Consider the following 16665-nt stretch of genomic DNA (forward strand, 5'->3'; position numbering starts at 1 on the left):
ATCAAGACTCATCAGACCAGGCAACGTTTTTCCAATCTTCTATTGTCTGTGTTTTCCCTTGTTTTGACCATTCTCTGCAAACCCTAGAGATGGTTGTGCGTGACAATCCCAGGAGTTTCTGAAATTCTCAGACCAGCCCGTCTGGCACCAACAACAATGCCACCGTCAAAGTCACTTATGACACTTAACACTAGCATCGGCTCTACTCCGTCTGGACTGGGTTGGGAGTACTCTGAGATGCGCTCATGACATCACTGATATTTATTTTTCGCACCAACTTTGGAGAACGCCCATGTGCTCAATCACGTCCGCATTCCTAAGGCAGTGTGGAACGAACACGGCCTGGTTGAGCCTGGCAGTGCGGAGTAGAGTGGAGTGGATGTTAGTGTGTAAGTGGCATTAAATCATCTTACTTCCCCATTCTGAAGCTTGATTTGAACTGCAGCTGATTGTCTTGACCATGTCAACATGCCAAAATGCATTGAGTTGCCACCATGTGACTGGCTGATTAGTCATTTGCATTAACGAGCAGTTGGACAGGTAAAGTGGCCAGTGAGTGCTTGTGTTTGCTAATGTTGCATCAGATTTGTATGAATCATTTCTAAACTGATTAGTAAAAGGACTTTCTAGTCATTGAATAAACAATAAGGAGAGGGATTTTATTTATTTATTTATTCCTAAGTCAACTAGACAGCAACCGATTACCAGTTATAGCGTATGCACACAGATAAACAACTATGATTGGTCATACATTGACAATAGGAGACAATTCAGCAATACACCCCATTCATTTTATGCTTAAAAAGGTACAAAATATTATGTAAACAACAACGTCTAATCTGCTGTCAGCCAGATGACGATGCAGCTGATGAGGCTGTCTCTGTCTCTCTCTCTCTCTCTCCCCCTGTCTGGGTGGTAGGGTTTGAAGGCTGCTCCATGGTGCCCTCTATCTACCCACTGGAAACGCTACACAACCTGCTCTCCTTGAAGCAGGTGGAGGAATTCCTCAGCAAAGTGTGTGAGAACAGCTGTGAGGCTCAGGCTAAAACTATGAAAGGTGGGTGTTCATATTGAGAGCAGTGTTATGTTACATGATGCTGGAGCCACACAACCACAGACAAGCATGTTTAGTTAGTTCAGCTGATTGTTCTAACAAACCTCAGACAAAACACATCATAGCTCCAATCACAGAGAGCAGGGATGATGAAGAGTAGGTTTCTTCATCTATGGTCAGCAGTTTGTTCCAAAATCAAATCTTTAATCCACTCAAACTTGCCGCTGAGGTCTGACTATGTTTGATGGCTGAATTTGTATTTAGATAAGTTTGTTTTTTGTAAAGGGAAAACATTTCTTCAGTAAATAGTTTTTGAGCTGCTTTATGGTCATTGTTAAATGAAGCTGGTATGCTGCATCAGCATTATAATTGTTATTCCCAGAACAATAAACCTGCACAACACCTACAGCTATGTTCAAAATCTCTTCTGTAGGAAGTCTGTTTAATGCAATAATTAAATAATTAATTTTATTCCAAAAAGTATTTAATGTTCATCTGTTTTTTATGGTTGTTTTGTATCTTCCCATTAGACACGAAATTCATCTTATGACACAAATAGCAACACTAAATCATACCTGTATGTAGTCCAGTTTAATCCAGTTCTAATCTCAGCCTTAAAAATTAGGTCCAATTTGGGTTCTAATAGTCCTTCCTAAAGGGAGCCTAAGTCTCCTCCCTATCTGGTCAACTCACGGGTCCCCGGAAGAAGAAAAAATTAATGCAAGTCAACGGGTCTAAAAACGTTATTTTCTAATCCGCTTTGCCTTACACCCTGGATCGCACATATGTTGTACTGCAATTTAAATGAAAAGTAATGATGGGTGTTTCGACCACTCCAGTCACGTACTTTGAGATTTATTAGCTTGTAAAGTTTGTAATTAGCATGACTACAAACCAGAAATCAGCACGTGGCATATATGACATCACCACATAATCTCCTCCCCCCTAGCGTAGCTGCTACTTACCACATGACCAGATTTATGGTGGTTCTTTCCTCCTGTGGGAAGTTTGCTGAACTTACAGCCCTTTTCCCTCAGTTTTCTCCGTGTCTGGTTCGATGACGTCACTTTCGTGAAGCACATTTGTAGTCCGGGACTTATTTTCACACAAAACCTAAAATAACGTTTCCCCCTGTTCGAAAATAAGCACGTTCTTGGTATCAAAATGTGTCTTTAAAATTCACTGACATCATATGTGAAATCCATGGCACAAAACAAGCGGGATTAGAAAATAGCATTTTTAGCCCCGCTGACTTACATTCGGTTTTTCGTTCTTTCGGGGACCCGTGGTCCGGAAGTAGGTGGGTGTAACTTAGACTCCCTATAGAACAGCTTATTTTCTCACCAAGTTCTGAAAACAACCAACCTATGAACAAAACCAAGTTTATACTGCTTTAGCGAGACAGTATCTAATGTTTTTTTATATTTTTTATTGTATTTTATTTTTTAACATTTCAGCACTTTCTGGTTTGTTTAACTCGGAGAGTCAGACGTGTCTGGATAGCCCTCAGCAGCCTCTGTCCTCCTCTGGATCTGAGGCTTCACTCCAACCACGGAACCAGCCTCTGTGGCGTAAGTCTCCTAGCACACTGCAAAGCATGTTCAACATACTCAGAGTTTAAGAATCTGGATTATCTAACCCTAACAATGGAGATTGTGCTCAGAGGTATTATTGAACTAGTTACCTGCTCAGGAAGTCAACTCCAGTTTTTTCAATCTAGATATGTGCATATTTGTGTTAATATATCAACAGTCATGGTTAAAACAGGCACTGGCCTGCCTTCAGCAGGTAACCAAGGTTGATCAATGATAAAGATGCCCTGTTAAGGTCAAAAATCACAGAAAAAAATCTGAAATATCAGGGTAAGTATCTCAACCCCATCCGCTTCTTATTCTCCCATCCATCTATTGTCCTCCCAATCATGGTCTTTCTTTAGTCCTGTAAATTTCCAGGACATTTGTCTCATTCAAAAAACATGAAACCTTCATGCCATTTTCTCCCAACCACTTTGCTTATAAGGTTTTTGACCAAATTGGCCCATGCATTGTGGAGTTTAATAATCTATCTTTACAATCTGGCTCTGTACCATCAGTTTTCAAATATGCAGATATTGAACCTATCCTTAAAAAACCAAGTTTGAACTCATCTCAGCCAAAAAATGACAGACCCATTTCTAAATGACCCTTTATCTCTAAAATATTGGAAAAGGTTGTGGCAGATCAGCTGATTACTTTTCTGGAACTACACAACAGTTTTGATAAATTCCAATCTGGTTTTGGTAAAAAGCATTCAACAGAAACAGCTTTGCTTAAAGTTCCCAGTGACATCATGGTGGCTGCAGACAACGGGGAGTTCACATTGTTAGTATTATTAGATTTTCTGCAGCTTCTGACACTGTTGATCACAACACCTTAATTACCAGACTTAGTGACTCGGTGGGGATCTCTGGAACTGTTCTAAACTGGTTTAGATCGTACCTTTCTAACAGAAGTTACAGTGTCTGTAGAAACCAAATCATGTCAGATTCTACCCATCTGTTCTGTGGGGTACACCAAGGCTCTGTTTTGGGTCCACTGTTGTTTCTACTGTACATACACCCTCTTGGACAGATACTTGAGTCTTTTCATAATGTCTCTTATCACCTATATGCAGATGATATTCAGCTGTACTGCTCTTTTAAGGATTCTGAGATCTATAAACTGAATTACTAGAGTGTCTATCAGGGATCACCAGCTGGCTAGAAAATAACTTCCTTCAGTTAAACTCTGAAAAGACTGAATGTCTGATCATTGCCCCTGAGAGCATGGTTCCCCTGATTAGTCTAAAACTTGCTCATTTATCTTCTGCCGTCAGGTCAAACTTGAAAATGTTTGTTTGTTTTTGGCCAATCAATGTCTCTTGAAGGCCACTCAAAAACATTGGTCCGAAACTGTTTTTATCACATAAGAAATATCTCCAAACTGAGAAGGTTGGTGTCAAAACATGACCTTGAAATGGTTCTCCATGCATTTATCTCTTCCCGTCTTTCCTGGGACAGATGAAAGCCAAAAGAACATTTCTTATGCTTCTGGAAGATTCAAAGCAGAGTTTTAGATTGACGATAAACTGCATTCTTTGTCCCCTTTAAGGAGCAATAAGCACAGATAGGACGTTACTGTCGCCCAGAACATTTAACTGTTTTTCTGATCAACATCAGACTCAGACTCATACCAGGGGCCTCATTTATCAAACGTTATTCACAGAACTGTGAATATTTCGTACGTAGGAACAATTCTACACATTATGTGGTATTTATCATTTTGTACGTGGGCATAGAAACGTTCCTAAATTCAAGAACATCTCTGACCGTGCGTACGCACAGCATCTAGTGCTAGAACGGGGAAGCGCAATACTGAATGTCTCAGTCAAAGGTTTTTCTCATCCACAAATTTTGACAAAAAAAGGTCAGACAGCGGCTTCAAAACAATTACAGATTGGTTTCACGTACTTATAGAGAGAGTTTTTAAAAAGGAGAAAGAGGAACTAGATCTTATATGAGCAGGTAGCATGTTCCAGTCCCGAGGAGCTTTAACATAAAAGGTACGTTTCTCTAAAACGAGGAATAACAAAATAAAGCTGATCATTGATCCTGGAATCATACACAGAGTTGAAGGATATTAATAATGTTTTCAGGTAAGATGGAAAATCAAAGAATATCCATTAAAAATAAATAAAAACTAGTAAAATTGTCGCCTGGCATTTAAAGAAAGCCATGCAAGATGATCAGTGGTGTGTTCTAAAAGGGTGACGTAGAACAAAACGCCATAAGCTATTGAATATGATATCAAGGGATTGAAGACATGCAGCTGTAGAGGTCTGTTAGATGATATCAGCATAACCCAAAATCGGAAACAGAAGTTGGGTCACAATACTTCCTTACTGAAAGGCCACAACAATTGATGGATTGATATTGGGTTTTCAAGCAGCCTGTAACTTTATGACAGATTTTCTCGGTATGGATTTTAAAGGATGAATCCAGGTCTAACTAAACCCCTAAGTATTTAAGTTTATCAGAGGAGAGCATGTTTGAAGAGTCCAAAACAAGTAAGTTCAGGCCATCATTTACAACATGGTTAGAAATTTGTCTGGAAGAGCACTGAATATGATTTAGATTTGTTAAGAAGTTTATTCTGAGCAAGCCAATGCTATATCTTGTCAAAATTAAGTTGAAGGGTCTCCTGAAATTTCCAAATTGTTAGCTTTAGAACAGTATAAAATAGTGTCATCAGCATACAAATGAATTGTGGGTTAGGGTTAAAGATATTAAAGGAGTCATCACCTGTTACTACCATGGATATCTACATCATATCAGTCTTTTAGGCCATAAAAATAATTTGTGTTGGAAAAATAAATTAGAAAGTGCTTTTCTGACCCATTTTGTAAAGGACGTCTTTTGCCGTGAGCACACGTGATATTTCGGCTGTGCAGGACGTGTCATTTGGAATTGTAGGATGTCCAAGGAAGATCCCATCTTTCTTGCCTCTGATTGGCTAGAAGGGCTCTACTACGATTGACTGGAGAGACGATTGATTTAGCAGCAAACCGGCATCTTCCCTTGCTAAGTGCTGACTGTTCGCCTGCCACCGCCACCAACAGAAAGCTGTTTTAGGGAGTTTTGTAAAGAAACTGTAAACTTAGCACGGCGAGAAAGATGGGACCTTCCTTGGACATACTACGATTCCATATGATGCATCCCGTCATAGTTGAAAAAATAGTTCCAAAATGAAAGTTTATCCAACGTATTTTCTGGCCATGAATTCAATATCTTCGGCATGTCTCATTTAAACTTTTAAAAATAAAAATTTGGCCATCTTATTACTGTAAAAAAAATAACATGGGGAAAAAAGAACTCCAATCAACAATCTGATATCCCAACCTTGAGGGTTCTCCGCTTGTAAGTCATATGTCTTACTAGTTGAGCTATCCCTTTGACATGATCGAACTGAAAATATTTCTATCACTGAAAATGATGTTAAAACCCAGCAAACATTTGGATGCTTGATGACAGCTGAAACGACCTTAGTTGGATAAAGTTCTGACATTTTAAAATACCATTATTAATATATTTTCAAAGACAACTAGTTTCAAAATGAAAGTTGAACCATCTTTTCTGGCAGTCTTTTCTGGAAGCAGAGCAGTATAGCGGCGTTGCATCCTGCCTTTGTGACGACAGTCAGAACTCAAGATCTCGTGCATGAGTGCGCATGCTTGTGGGGTGCACGTGGGCTGGTTGAAGAAACCAAGAGTAAAAAACGATCCAATGTTAAATATCGACTTTCCGGCCAGTGAAAAATCATTAGGAAGCCATTATGTACACTTGTTCAAGTGGAAAAGTGAAAATTCAGGTGATGACTCCTTTAAATTTCACTATGTCAACCCCAGAGATACCCTTTACCTCACAGGTGTGGTATTTCAGGATGCTGATTAGACAGAAGGATTACTGCACAGGTTACCTAGGAGCTTCATTTCTTTGTTCTGATCCACACCAACAAAGCTGAAGAATGCAGTTCTAGTAGAATTGTTGTCTTTATGAAAATGTGTAAGTGATGCACCAGAGAATAGATAAACAGAAGACCAACCCACTTGTGTTTTTCTCCTGTGAAGATGGCAGCATACCATCCAGCACCGTCTCCAGTGCAGGTCCTTCATCACCAGTCACAGATAGCTCTGGTCTGAAATTCAGCTTCAGTGAATAGGACAACAGTCCAGAGACCACCATGACGTCTGTCTACAGACCACCCGAACGTCTGTCTACAGACCACCCGAACGTCTGTCTACAGACCACTAGGACATTTGTCCATAGACCACCAGGACGTCTGTCTACAGACCACTTGGACATCTGTCCACAGACCACCCGGACGTCTGTCTACAGACCACCCGAATGTCTGTCCAAGAACCACCTGGACTTCTGTCCACAGACCGCTTGGACACCTAGTCCTTTCAGACATTCAAACAGCTCCCAGACCAGCTCTGCCTGTTTAGATGTTCCTATAAGTGCCTGCTGGTTTTTCTTTTAGCCCAGCTGCTTGTTCATTATCGACATCCTCATTTAGGTTGGAAATGTTTTGTCCAAACTGAATAAACAAAGTCCTAATCTGAATGCTGAGAGAAGACACCTAGGAAATATCTGAGTTTGACTGCTGCACAGGCATTATGCTTTAAATTAGATCGTTTTTTTTTGTAGAAAGTCAGGCTGCAGGGATCTGTGAAGAACCAAATGTTTCTATGTAAGCTTTACAGTGTTGACAGGCAGGTTTAACCTAATTCTTCATTTTAATTTACTTTAAAAAAAAATCTGTTTTAAGAAAATTGTTTAATTCATTCCTTTTAATTATAGTTGTGCTAAGAAGGTCTGATTTGTAAAACTGATTCTGGTCTGATTTTATTGTGAAATTATTTTTAAAATATCCTGTTTGATCTGAATGTGGAATATTATTTTTGTCATCATTACAAATTATTCTGGACATTTGTCTGTTGTTTATTGACTTTTAGTCCTTTTTCACCTTCGTTAAGGTTGTTTTACTGACTGAACATTTTCTTTGATGAACCTTCCGGACTGGAAGGTTTTCTTTGAGACCCAAGCCAGACTGATCAGGCTTTATTCTTATCTTCTATATGATTCTGCAGTTTATTGGAAACAAAACTGTACATGCACCTTAGATTTATTTGAGATTATGACTCAAATTTAATTTAGATGAACTACTTTGGTATTTCTCTCATACCTGCAAACTTGGTGTGAAAAAGGTAACAACTGAAGTCCCTCCAATATGTTGGAATAATATGTTGGAATAATATGAAGTCCAAATAATATGTTGGAATCATAAATGTGATTTATTTTTTCATCAAAATGCAACCCATTTTCTTCAATGAGGTTTAGACAGCCACTCTGCTAAGAAAAAAAAAGAAAATATACCTGACAAAAATGAAATTATTGGAGATCATCATATCTACATTAAATATTATTATGACATTATTTCACAGAACACCAAAAATGAAAACATCTGAAAATATTCCAGAATAAGAGAGGTTTTTATCATTTCATAAGTGCTGCTGCTATGATGAGTTGGTTGTGATTAAATGTTTAGAAAGAGCTGCAGCGAAATGCAGCTTTATCTCAGCTGTTTGCTTGAATACTTCAATAAACCATTACAAAGGGCAAAATGTTTTTCTGACTCTCCTTTAATGCAACAGAAATGGTACAATATTAAGAAATGATCTCATTTGTTTATCCTCCCACATCCTTCAATCTTCTGGTGCCCAGATCAATATACTGGGATTTATTTAAAATGAGTAGCACAGTGGTTTCTTACCAGTAAAAAAGTGTTTATTTTACTAATATTACATTTAATGGAGTAAAATCAATGACACATATACTGGACAATAAGAAAAGAAGAAAAAAACAGAAAGCAAACGTATTCAGGAGTTAGAAGAAATCATTAAGTCTTTAGAGGCATCCACAGAAGAAGAGTTATTGAGTAAATTATGTAAAGCTAAATTAGAACTTCATGGAACTATTGATAAAAAGACACAATTTTTAGCACAAAGACTACAAATTGAAAACTTTGAACATGGTAATGAATCAGGTAAATTTGTAGCTAACCAGTTAAAAAAAATAGAGAAAACTACCGTATCTGGTGTTAAAGATTCAACTGGGAATATACTTTATGATCCTGAAAGAACTCCTCCTTGAACCGTCACCTTATCGTGGTGGAGGAGTTTGAGTGCCCTAATGATCCTAGGAGCTATGTTGTCTGGGGCACTTAGTGCCCCTGGTAGGGTCTCCCATGACAAATTGGTCTTAGGTGAAGGGTGAGACAAAGAACGGTTCGAAGGATCTTTCATGGCGGTTAAAACGAAGAGTCGGAGTACCCGGCCCGGAGGGTTACCGGGGTCCTACCCTGGAGCCAGGCCTGGGGTTGGGGCCCGTGAACGAGCGCCTGGTGACCGGGCTTTTGCCCATGGGGTCCGGCCGGGCCCAGCCCGAACCGGATACATGGGCTCGTCCAACTGTGGACCCACCACCCGCAGGAGGAACATGAAGGGTCCGGTGCAATGCGAATTGGGTGGCAGACCAAGGCGGGAGCCTTGGCGGTCCAATCCCCGGACAAGAAAACTAGTTTTTGGGACATGGAACGTCACCTCGCTGGCGGGGAAGGAGCCGGAGCTTGTGGCAGAGGTTGAGCGGTACCGGCTAGATATAGTCGGACTCACCTCGACACATTGCATTGGCTCTGGAACCCGAGACCTGGAGAGGGGTTGGACACTCTACTTTGCTGGAGTTGCTCCGGGTGAGAGGCGGAGGGCTGGGGTTGGCTTTTTGTTAGCCCCGAGACTCTCTGCCTGTGTGTTGGGGTTTACCCCGGGGGACAAGAGGGTAGCTTCCTTGCGCCTTCGGGTCGGGGAACGGGTCCTGACTGTTGTTTGTGCTTATGGGCCAAATATCAGTTCAGAGTACCCACCCTTTTTGGAGTCCCTGGGACGAGTGCTAGATAGTGCTCCATCAGGGGACTCCATTGTCCTGCTGGGGGACTTCAATGCTCACGTGGGCAATGACAGCTTGACCTGGAGGGGTGTGATTGGGAGGAACGGCCCACCTAATCTGAACTCGAGCGGTGTTTTGTTATTGGACTTCTGTGCAAGCCGCAGTTTGGCCATAACGAACACCATGTTCGAACATAAGGATGCCCACCGGTACACTTGGTACCAGGGCAGCCTAGGTCACAGGTCGATGATAGATTTTGTAGTCGTATCATCTGACCTGCGGCCGTATGTTTTGGACACCCGAGTGAAGAGAGGGGCGGAGCTGTCAACTGATCACCACCTGGTGGTGAGTTGGATCAGATGGCAAGGGAACATGCCGCGTAGACCTGGCAGACCCAAACGTATAGTGAGGGTCTGCTGGGAACGCCTGGCAGAAGAACCTGTCAAGACGGTCTTCAACTCCCACCTCCGGCAGAGCTTTGACCACGTCCCGAGAGCAGTGGGGGACATTGAGTCCGAGTGGGCCTTGTTCCACTCTGCGATTGTCGAGGCGGCTGTTGCTAGCTGTGGTCGTAAGGTGGCCGGTGCCAGTCGTGGTGGCAACCCCCGTACCCGCTGGTGGACACCAGAGGTTCGGGGAGCCGTTAGTTTGAAGAAGGAGGCCTACAGGGCGTGGCTGGTCTGTGGGTCTCCGGAGGCAGCAGACAGGTACCGGATAGCCAAGCGGGGTGCAGCAGTGGCAGTTGCCGAGGCAAAATCTCGGGCGTGGGAGGAGTTTGGTGAGGCCATGGAGAAAGACTATCGATCGGCTCCAAAGAGGTTCTGGCAAACTGTCCGGCGCCTCAGGAGAGGAAGGCAGCAACTCGCTCACACTGTTTACAGTGGGGATGGGGAGCTGCTGACGTCAACTGAGGCTATAGTCGGACGGTGGAAGGAATACTTTGAGGAGCTCCTCAATCCCACCAATGCGCATTCCGAGGAGGAACCAGAGCTGGGAGGCCTGGGGATGGACTGTCCGATCTCGGGGGCAGAAGTTGCTGAGGTAGTCAAACAACTACACAGCGGCGGAGCCCCGGGGGCAGATGAGGTTCGTCCTGAGTATCTCAAGGCTATGGATGTTGTAGGGCTGTCATGGTTGGCACGTCTCTACAACATTGCGTGGTCATCGGGGGCAGTTCCTAGGGAGTGGCAGACCGGGGTGGTGGTCCACCTCTTTAAGAAGGGTGACCTGAGGGTGTGTTCCAACTATAGGGGGATCACACTCCTCAGCCTCCCTGGAAAGGTCTACGCCAAGGTACTGGAGAGGAGGGTCCGATCGATAGTTGAATCTCAGATAGAGGAGGAGCAATGTGGTTTTCGTCCTGGCCGTGTGGACCAGCTCTATACCCTTGCAAGGGTGATGGAGGGGGCATGGGAGTTTGCCCAACCAATCCACATGTGCTTTGTGGATTTGGAGAAGGCTAATGACCGTGTCCCCAGGGGCACCCTGTGGGGGACGCTCCTGGAGTATGGGGTGGGTGGCTTTCTGTTAAGGGCCATTCAGTCCCTTTACCAGAGGAGCGTGAGTTTGGTCCGCATAGCCGGTAGTAAGTCGGACCTGTTCCCAGTGAGGGTTGGACTACGCCAGGGCTGCCCTTTGTCACCGGTTCTGTTCATCACTTTTATGGACAGATTTTCTAGACGCAGCCGTGGTGTGGAGTGTGTCGAGTTTGGTGGCAGGAGAATCTCGTCTCTGCTTTTTGCGGATGATGTGATCCTCCTAGCTTCATCCAGCTCTGACCTTCAGCTCTTGCTGGGTAGGTTCGCGGCCGAATGTGAAGCGGCTGGGATGAGGATCAGCACCTCCAAATCTGAGACCATGGTTCTCGACCGGAAAAGGGTGGCTTGCCACCTCCGGGTCGGGGGAGAGGTCCTACCTCAAGTGGAGGAGTTTAAGTATCTCGGGGTCTTGTTCACGAGTGAGGGTAGGAGGGATCGGGAGATCGACAGGCGGATTGGTTCGGCGTCTGCAGTGATGCGGACGCTGAGCCGATCTGTCGTGGGGAAGAGGGAGCTGAGCCAGAAAGCCAGGCTCTCGATTTACCGGTCGATCTACGTCCCAATCTTCACCTATGGTCATGAGCTTTGGGTAATGACCGAAAGAACGAGATCGCGGATACAAGCGGCCGAAATGAGTTTCCTCCGTAGGGTGGCCGGGCTCAGCCTTAGAGATAGGGTGAGGAGCTCGGACATTCGGGAGGGACTCGGAGTAGAACCGCTGCTCCTCCGGATCGAAAGGAGCCAGTTGAGGTGGTTTGGGCATCTGGTCAGGATGCCTCCTGGACGCCTCCCCAGGGAGGTGTTTCGGGCATGTCCTGCCGGCAGAAGGCCCCCGGGTCGACCCAGGACACGTTGGAGAGGTTACATCTCCAATCTGGTCCGGGAACGCCTTGGGGTCCTGCCGGAGGAGCTGGTGGACAAGGCCGGGGAGAGGACGGCCTGGAGCTCCCTAGTTGCCCCCGCGACCCGGACCCGGATAAGCTAGCAGGTGTTTTTGAGTAGGCTAACTTTCACGATGCTTTTGGGTGCGACAAAACGTTAAAAAAAAAAGAAGAGGAACAAAAGAAGAGACAGCGGGGTGGGGGGGTGGGTGGTGGTGGGGGGGCTTACAGAAGTTTCTGTCGGGCTGCTCGAGCAGCCGTCCGACAGCTGTGAACCTGCTCGAGTCAGCAGAGCCAGAGGTCGGGCCCGAGCAAAACCCGAAGGAGGCACGACCTGAAGATGCGGCGGAAGACGCTGTAGCACCAACGCCGTCACAGAAGGACGAACTGGAAGAACAGCAGCCAGCCAGAAGTGAGCCCAATATAGTCTTACATCAGCCTGCTGCAACGAGGCTGAAGTATTCGGGAAACGGCTAAAGGGCCATTACACCCAATTTTTCTCTACTCTGACCATCTTTAATCTGCTCTAGTTAAAAGACTACAACAGCCACCGTGTTCACACCTGTTCTAGATTCTACAATAATAGCAGATTGCATACAACCTTGTCTGGGATTTGTGAAACCTTTCCCTGATTTGTGAAACTTCAACAAAGCCTGATTTATGCGTTTTTTTCAGCATCTTGCCAATGATGGAACAGCTGTAGCTCATAAACTACAACAGCCACACTGTTCAAACCTGTTCTAGATTATTCTACAATAATAGCAGATTGCATGACGGCATTTTAATTATCAAGTACAGTTGTTTAATGTTTTATGTAATCTTCTCTACAAAAATTTTGGGTAAAGGTCTTTCATTTTTATGGGATATCACTTAATGTAGCCTACGCATAGAAATCCTATGCATAGAAATCCTAACACGTTTTTTTCATTTTCAAGTGGATGGAAGTGAGCATTTGTGTTGAATAGTAGCAAGTGTTTTCAGTATTACATTATATTAAATTCACCATAATAAGAGTAGCTCATGTTCAACTCATGTTTACTCAAAAGCGAGTATCAATATTAAATAATTAAAATACACGTTTCATATACATCCCATGAGACAATTTTAAAATTTCTTAACATTTCTCACCTTACTATTCAAAGATACATTAAAAGTACATCATACACACTTTAGCCAAATGAACGTCCATGTAGCTTCCAAAAGATACTCGTCAAGCGTGATCGTCTACTTCGCCGGAGCCCACACACAAATGTTTACTACCGTAACTGTTCGAACATTTGCATAATCTTCGTAATTCCAATGGTTTCAGAAAGGTGATACTCCACGCTTTTCAGAGGTGTACGATACATTACGGTAATATGACAGAGTTCATGTCCGGGAGAAAAAGACTGTGCCGTTAGAACAATGGAGGAGCGGAGGAATAGTTTTGGAGGCGTATTTTCAAGATAGTCGGACTATCCGTGCTCATTGACATGTGCTACTATGGGGCACGCGCAGACCGATTTTTCAAGGTTCTGTTGGAGTTTCACAAATCAGGGAAAGGTTTCACAAATCCCACACTGTGTTTTATTTGATTTGCTATTATTGTAGAAAAATCTAGAACAGGTTTGAACAGTGTGGCTATAGTAGTTTTTGAGCTAGAGCAGATTAAAGATGGTCAGAGTAGAGAAAAATTGTGTGTAATGGCCCTTTAGCCGTTTCCCGAATCGGAAGCTAACTTCAACCGGAAACTTTCTGCTGGAAAGCTGAAGATTATCCCAGAGTGGAGAATGCTAAATGGTTTCCTTGGTAAGTGTTGCTGGTTTTATTTTATTTTTTTAATTTTTGTATTAATGTTCAAATAGCATAACAAACAATTAGTTCATATTCAGAAAATTCACACAGAATTTCTGATTCAGCAGAGGCAATAACAGCCTGAATGAGCATAAAGCAAGATCAGGACTTAAGATAACTTTTTCATTTTACTAAAATACTTTCTTTTAAGATTATAGATTGTATTAAATTAATACTGCAACAATTTAAGCTGCGTGTTTATAGTTTCTTTTTGCGCCTTTAAAAATGCTTCATTCCATTAAAATTCATCTATTCTTGAATGTCTTTCCACTATCATGTGATTAATTTGTCAACATTTATAAATGTTGTAAGCTATTGTATTTAGCAGAAAATCTTTTTAATTAAATGTGTTGATTAAATGTAAACAGAGCAAATAAGATAAACATATTTGCTCTGTTTACATAGTTTAATGACACCTAGTGGTTATTTACTGGTACTACTGCCTTAACATTGACACTCCCGATGGATGAGGATAATTTATTAGCATTTAATACAGCTGTGTAATGACGTATAAATTATTAATATCAAAAAATAGTCTGGTAGAATGTTTTACATACAAACAACCAATTTGTAACCAAAAACTAGGCTATGTAAAATGTGAATGAACTTTTATTAGTAACTTTGGTAAGTTTCAGATTTCAATTCATTAAATAACACTGATGGAGGGGGGCCCAAAAAATGCAGCCTGCCTAGTGTAGTCCATTTATTTAATCCGGCTCTGCGTGGCACAGCTCCGTGAGCCGCTCAAGTCACTGCGTCTCATTATTGGCGCTATGTAAACCAATGTTGTAAAATTACTTCTGCCCAGCCCAGAAGTGCTCACATGTGCACCTGTGAGCCGTGGTTCCGCTGGAACGCATCTGACCTCTGACAGACGCACTCTGAACTTCAGATCTTCAGCGTGCTGTTAATAGCCTGACATGTTAAGAATGCTGTGCTAATACAGTATATTAATATAATAATGCTAAAATGCTCAGATGGGAATCATTTCTTGATTTATTTTGTTACAACCACAATGTTCTGTGTGTGAGGTTTACAATGTCAGAACACCTGCATGAGACAGGGTGTCAATTACAATCTGTCAGAATGACTCACCACCTTCAAATTTCTCCAACACCGTTAAAAATGATCAAATACGGAACATGTTGGCGTGCACAGGCCAGAGCGCTGAAGCTCGGCGCATTGTTATTATGAAGCTAGGGCACATGCCGAGGACACACACACACGCAAAATATACTTGTTTTCAATTACATTTCTTGGGCCCACTTACTTTTTCTTAGGCCCATTCACAAATGAGTTTCTGGCTACGCTAATGGTGACATATGACAGACTTCTCTGAGCTCGGCAGCCATTACACTTTTCATGCGCGCACCACACTTAGGGAATCCCTGGTCTAAAGTATATAAGACACTGTCCAAAACAGACGATAGAATAGCAATCCCTATTGAACAATGGGAGGTGGATCTATAAGTCAGCTTTGACCAGAAGTTCTGGTCCCAAACTTGTTTAAAAACTTTTAAAATGATCAGACACCCCAATTTACAATTAATTCAGTACAAAATTCTACACAGAGTACAGTATACAGGTCATCGGATGTTCAGGATGGGGTTTGTGTCGTCTGACACCTGTACACACTGTACAAAAAACATTCCTGACAATTACATCCACGCACTGTGGTCCTGTCCACCTGTCCAGGAATTTTGGGGTAGAGTATGTGAAGACCTGTCAAAGTGTCTGAAATGTCATATCCCAACTTCCCCCTCTCTTTGTTTACTGGGAAACCTGGACGATGTCCCGATTGAAACATCTTTGGTTCACGTGGTTCTGACTGCCATGTGCACCGCTAAGAAAAGTATCCTTGTGGATTGGAAAAATAGAGATACTCTTTGCATTAACCAGTATAGAAATCTTTTGTTAGATCATATTACGCTTGATACAACCTCTGCTTCCACTTCAAATCAGTCTCTCTGGGCTGCTTTGATCGGTTCCATCACATAGTGATGATGGGGGGTCATTGATATTGTCCTGCGGGATGATGTAGGAGATGGGGTGGAGGGTCTGAATTTGGGGTATCCGGACATTCCCTGGAGGTGGGTTCACTGGGGGTATCTGGGACTGGGGGGCTGCTGCCCCCCTCTGGAGGTGCTTGGGTTGCCTCAGGGGGTGGACCACTGGCGGTTGTGAGTGAGGCCCCTTGGGGGTCTTGGCCGTGGCCATGGGTCGCTGCCTGGCAGCTGCATTGCCCCTGAGCGGGCCTGGGTGGGGGCCTGGGGGCTCGGGGTGTGGGGGTAGCCGGCCCCGTGTGGGTATCTGGGCGGGGCCTTGGGGGTCGGGTCCTGACATGTATGCTGCCGGGAAAGAAGCAGGAACATGCGGCAGTGCCTGGCCTGGGCTCAGGGGCCTCGGGTAGACCTTGGCTCCTCTACTGTCCCATTACAGGGGAGGGGGATGTCCAGGACGGGGAGGACCCAACCTTACCTGGATGTCCTATGTCTTATATATTCTGGAAGTTGTGCAAATGCAGGGATGGGAGTAGATATTCTGCTGGGGTGGGGCTGGGTTGGAGCCCTTGGACTCCGTGAGGCTCTGTGATGCTGCTGCTTTGAGCCCTGGCAAGATGGGCTGGGGTCTCCATGCCCTAGGTGGCATTTTGCCAACAAAGGTGCCTATTGGGGCCAGTGGGGGAGTTGGCTCCCTGGAGGGCTTAAGCCCAACCAGCCATTCCTCCCCATCCCCACACATTTTTCTCCTCCTGCTCCCTCACATCATCACACAATCATGGACATAGGACCTTGAGGGGTGGACAAGTCAGGGGGTGCGGGTATGGACCCCATTTCC

General features: G+C 43.7%; 1 protein-coding gene across 2 annotated transcripts in view; it reads left to right on the top strand.

Annotated features, from left to right (window-relative positions):
* The window catches only part of LOC107380822 (inositol hexakisphosphate and diphosphoinositol-pentakisphosphate kinase 1), a 167003-nt gene extending 159446 nt beyond the window's left edge, over positions 1-7557 (top strand). For both annotated transcript variants that reach the window (XM_070544139.1, XM_054743095.2), the window contains 3 exons: positions 920-1057; positions 2512-2625; positions 6698-7557. In XM_070544139.1, the coding sequence (XP_070400240.1) occupies positions 920-1057; positions 2512-2625; positions 6698-6789 (344 nt within the window). In that variant the 3' untranslated portion in view covers positions 6790-7557. The remainder of the gene's footprint in view (positions 1-919; positions 1058-2511; positions 2626-6697) is intronic.
* The last annotated feature ends 9108 nt before the right edge of the window (positions 7558-16665 follow it).

Source organism: Nothobranchius furzeri, chromosome 14, assembly GCF_043380555.1.
Source record: "Nothobranchius furzeri strain GRZ-AD chromosome 14, NfurGRZ-RIMD1, whole genome shotgun sequence".
NCBI classification, from domain to species: Eukaryota; Metazoa; Chordata; class Actinopteri; order Cyprinodontiformes; family Nothobranchiidae; genus Nothobranchius; species Nothobranchius furzeri.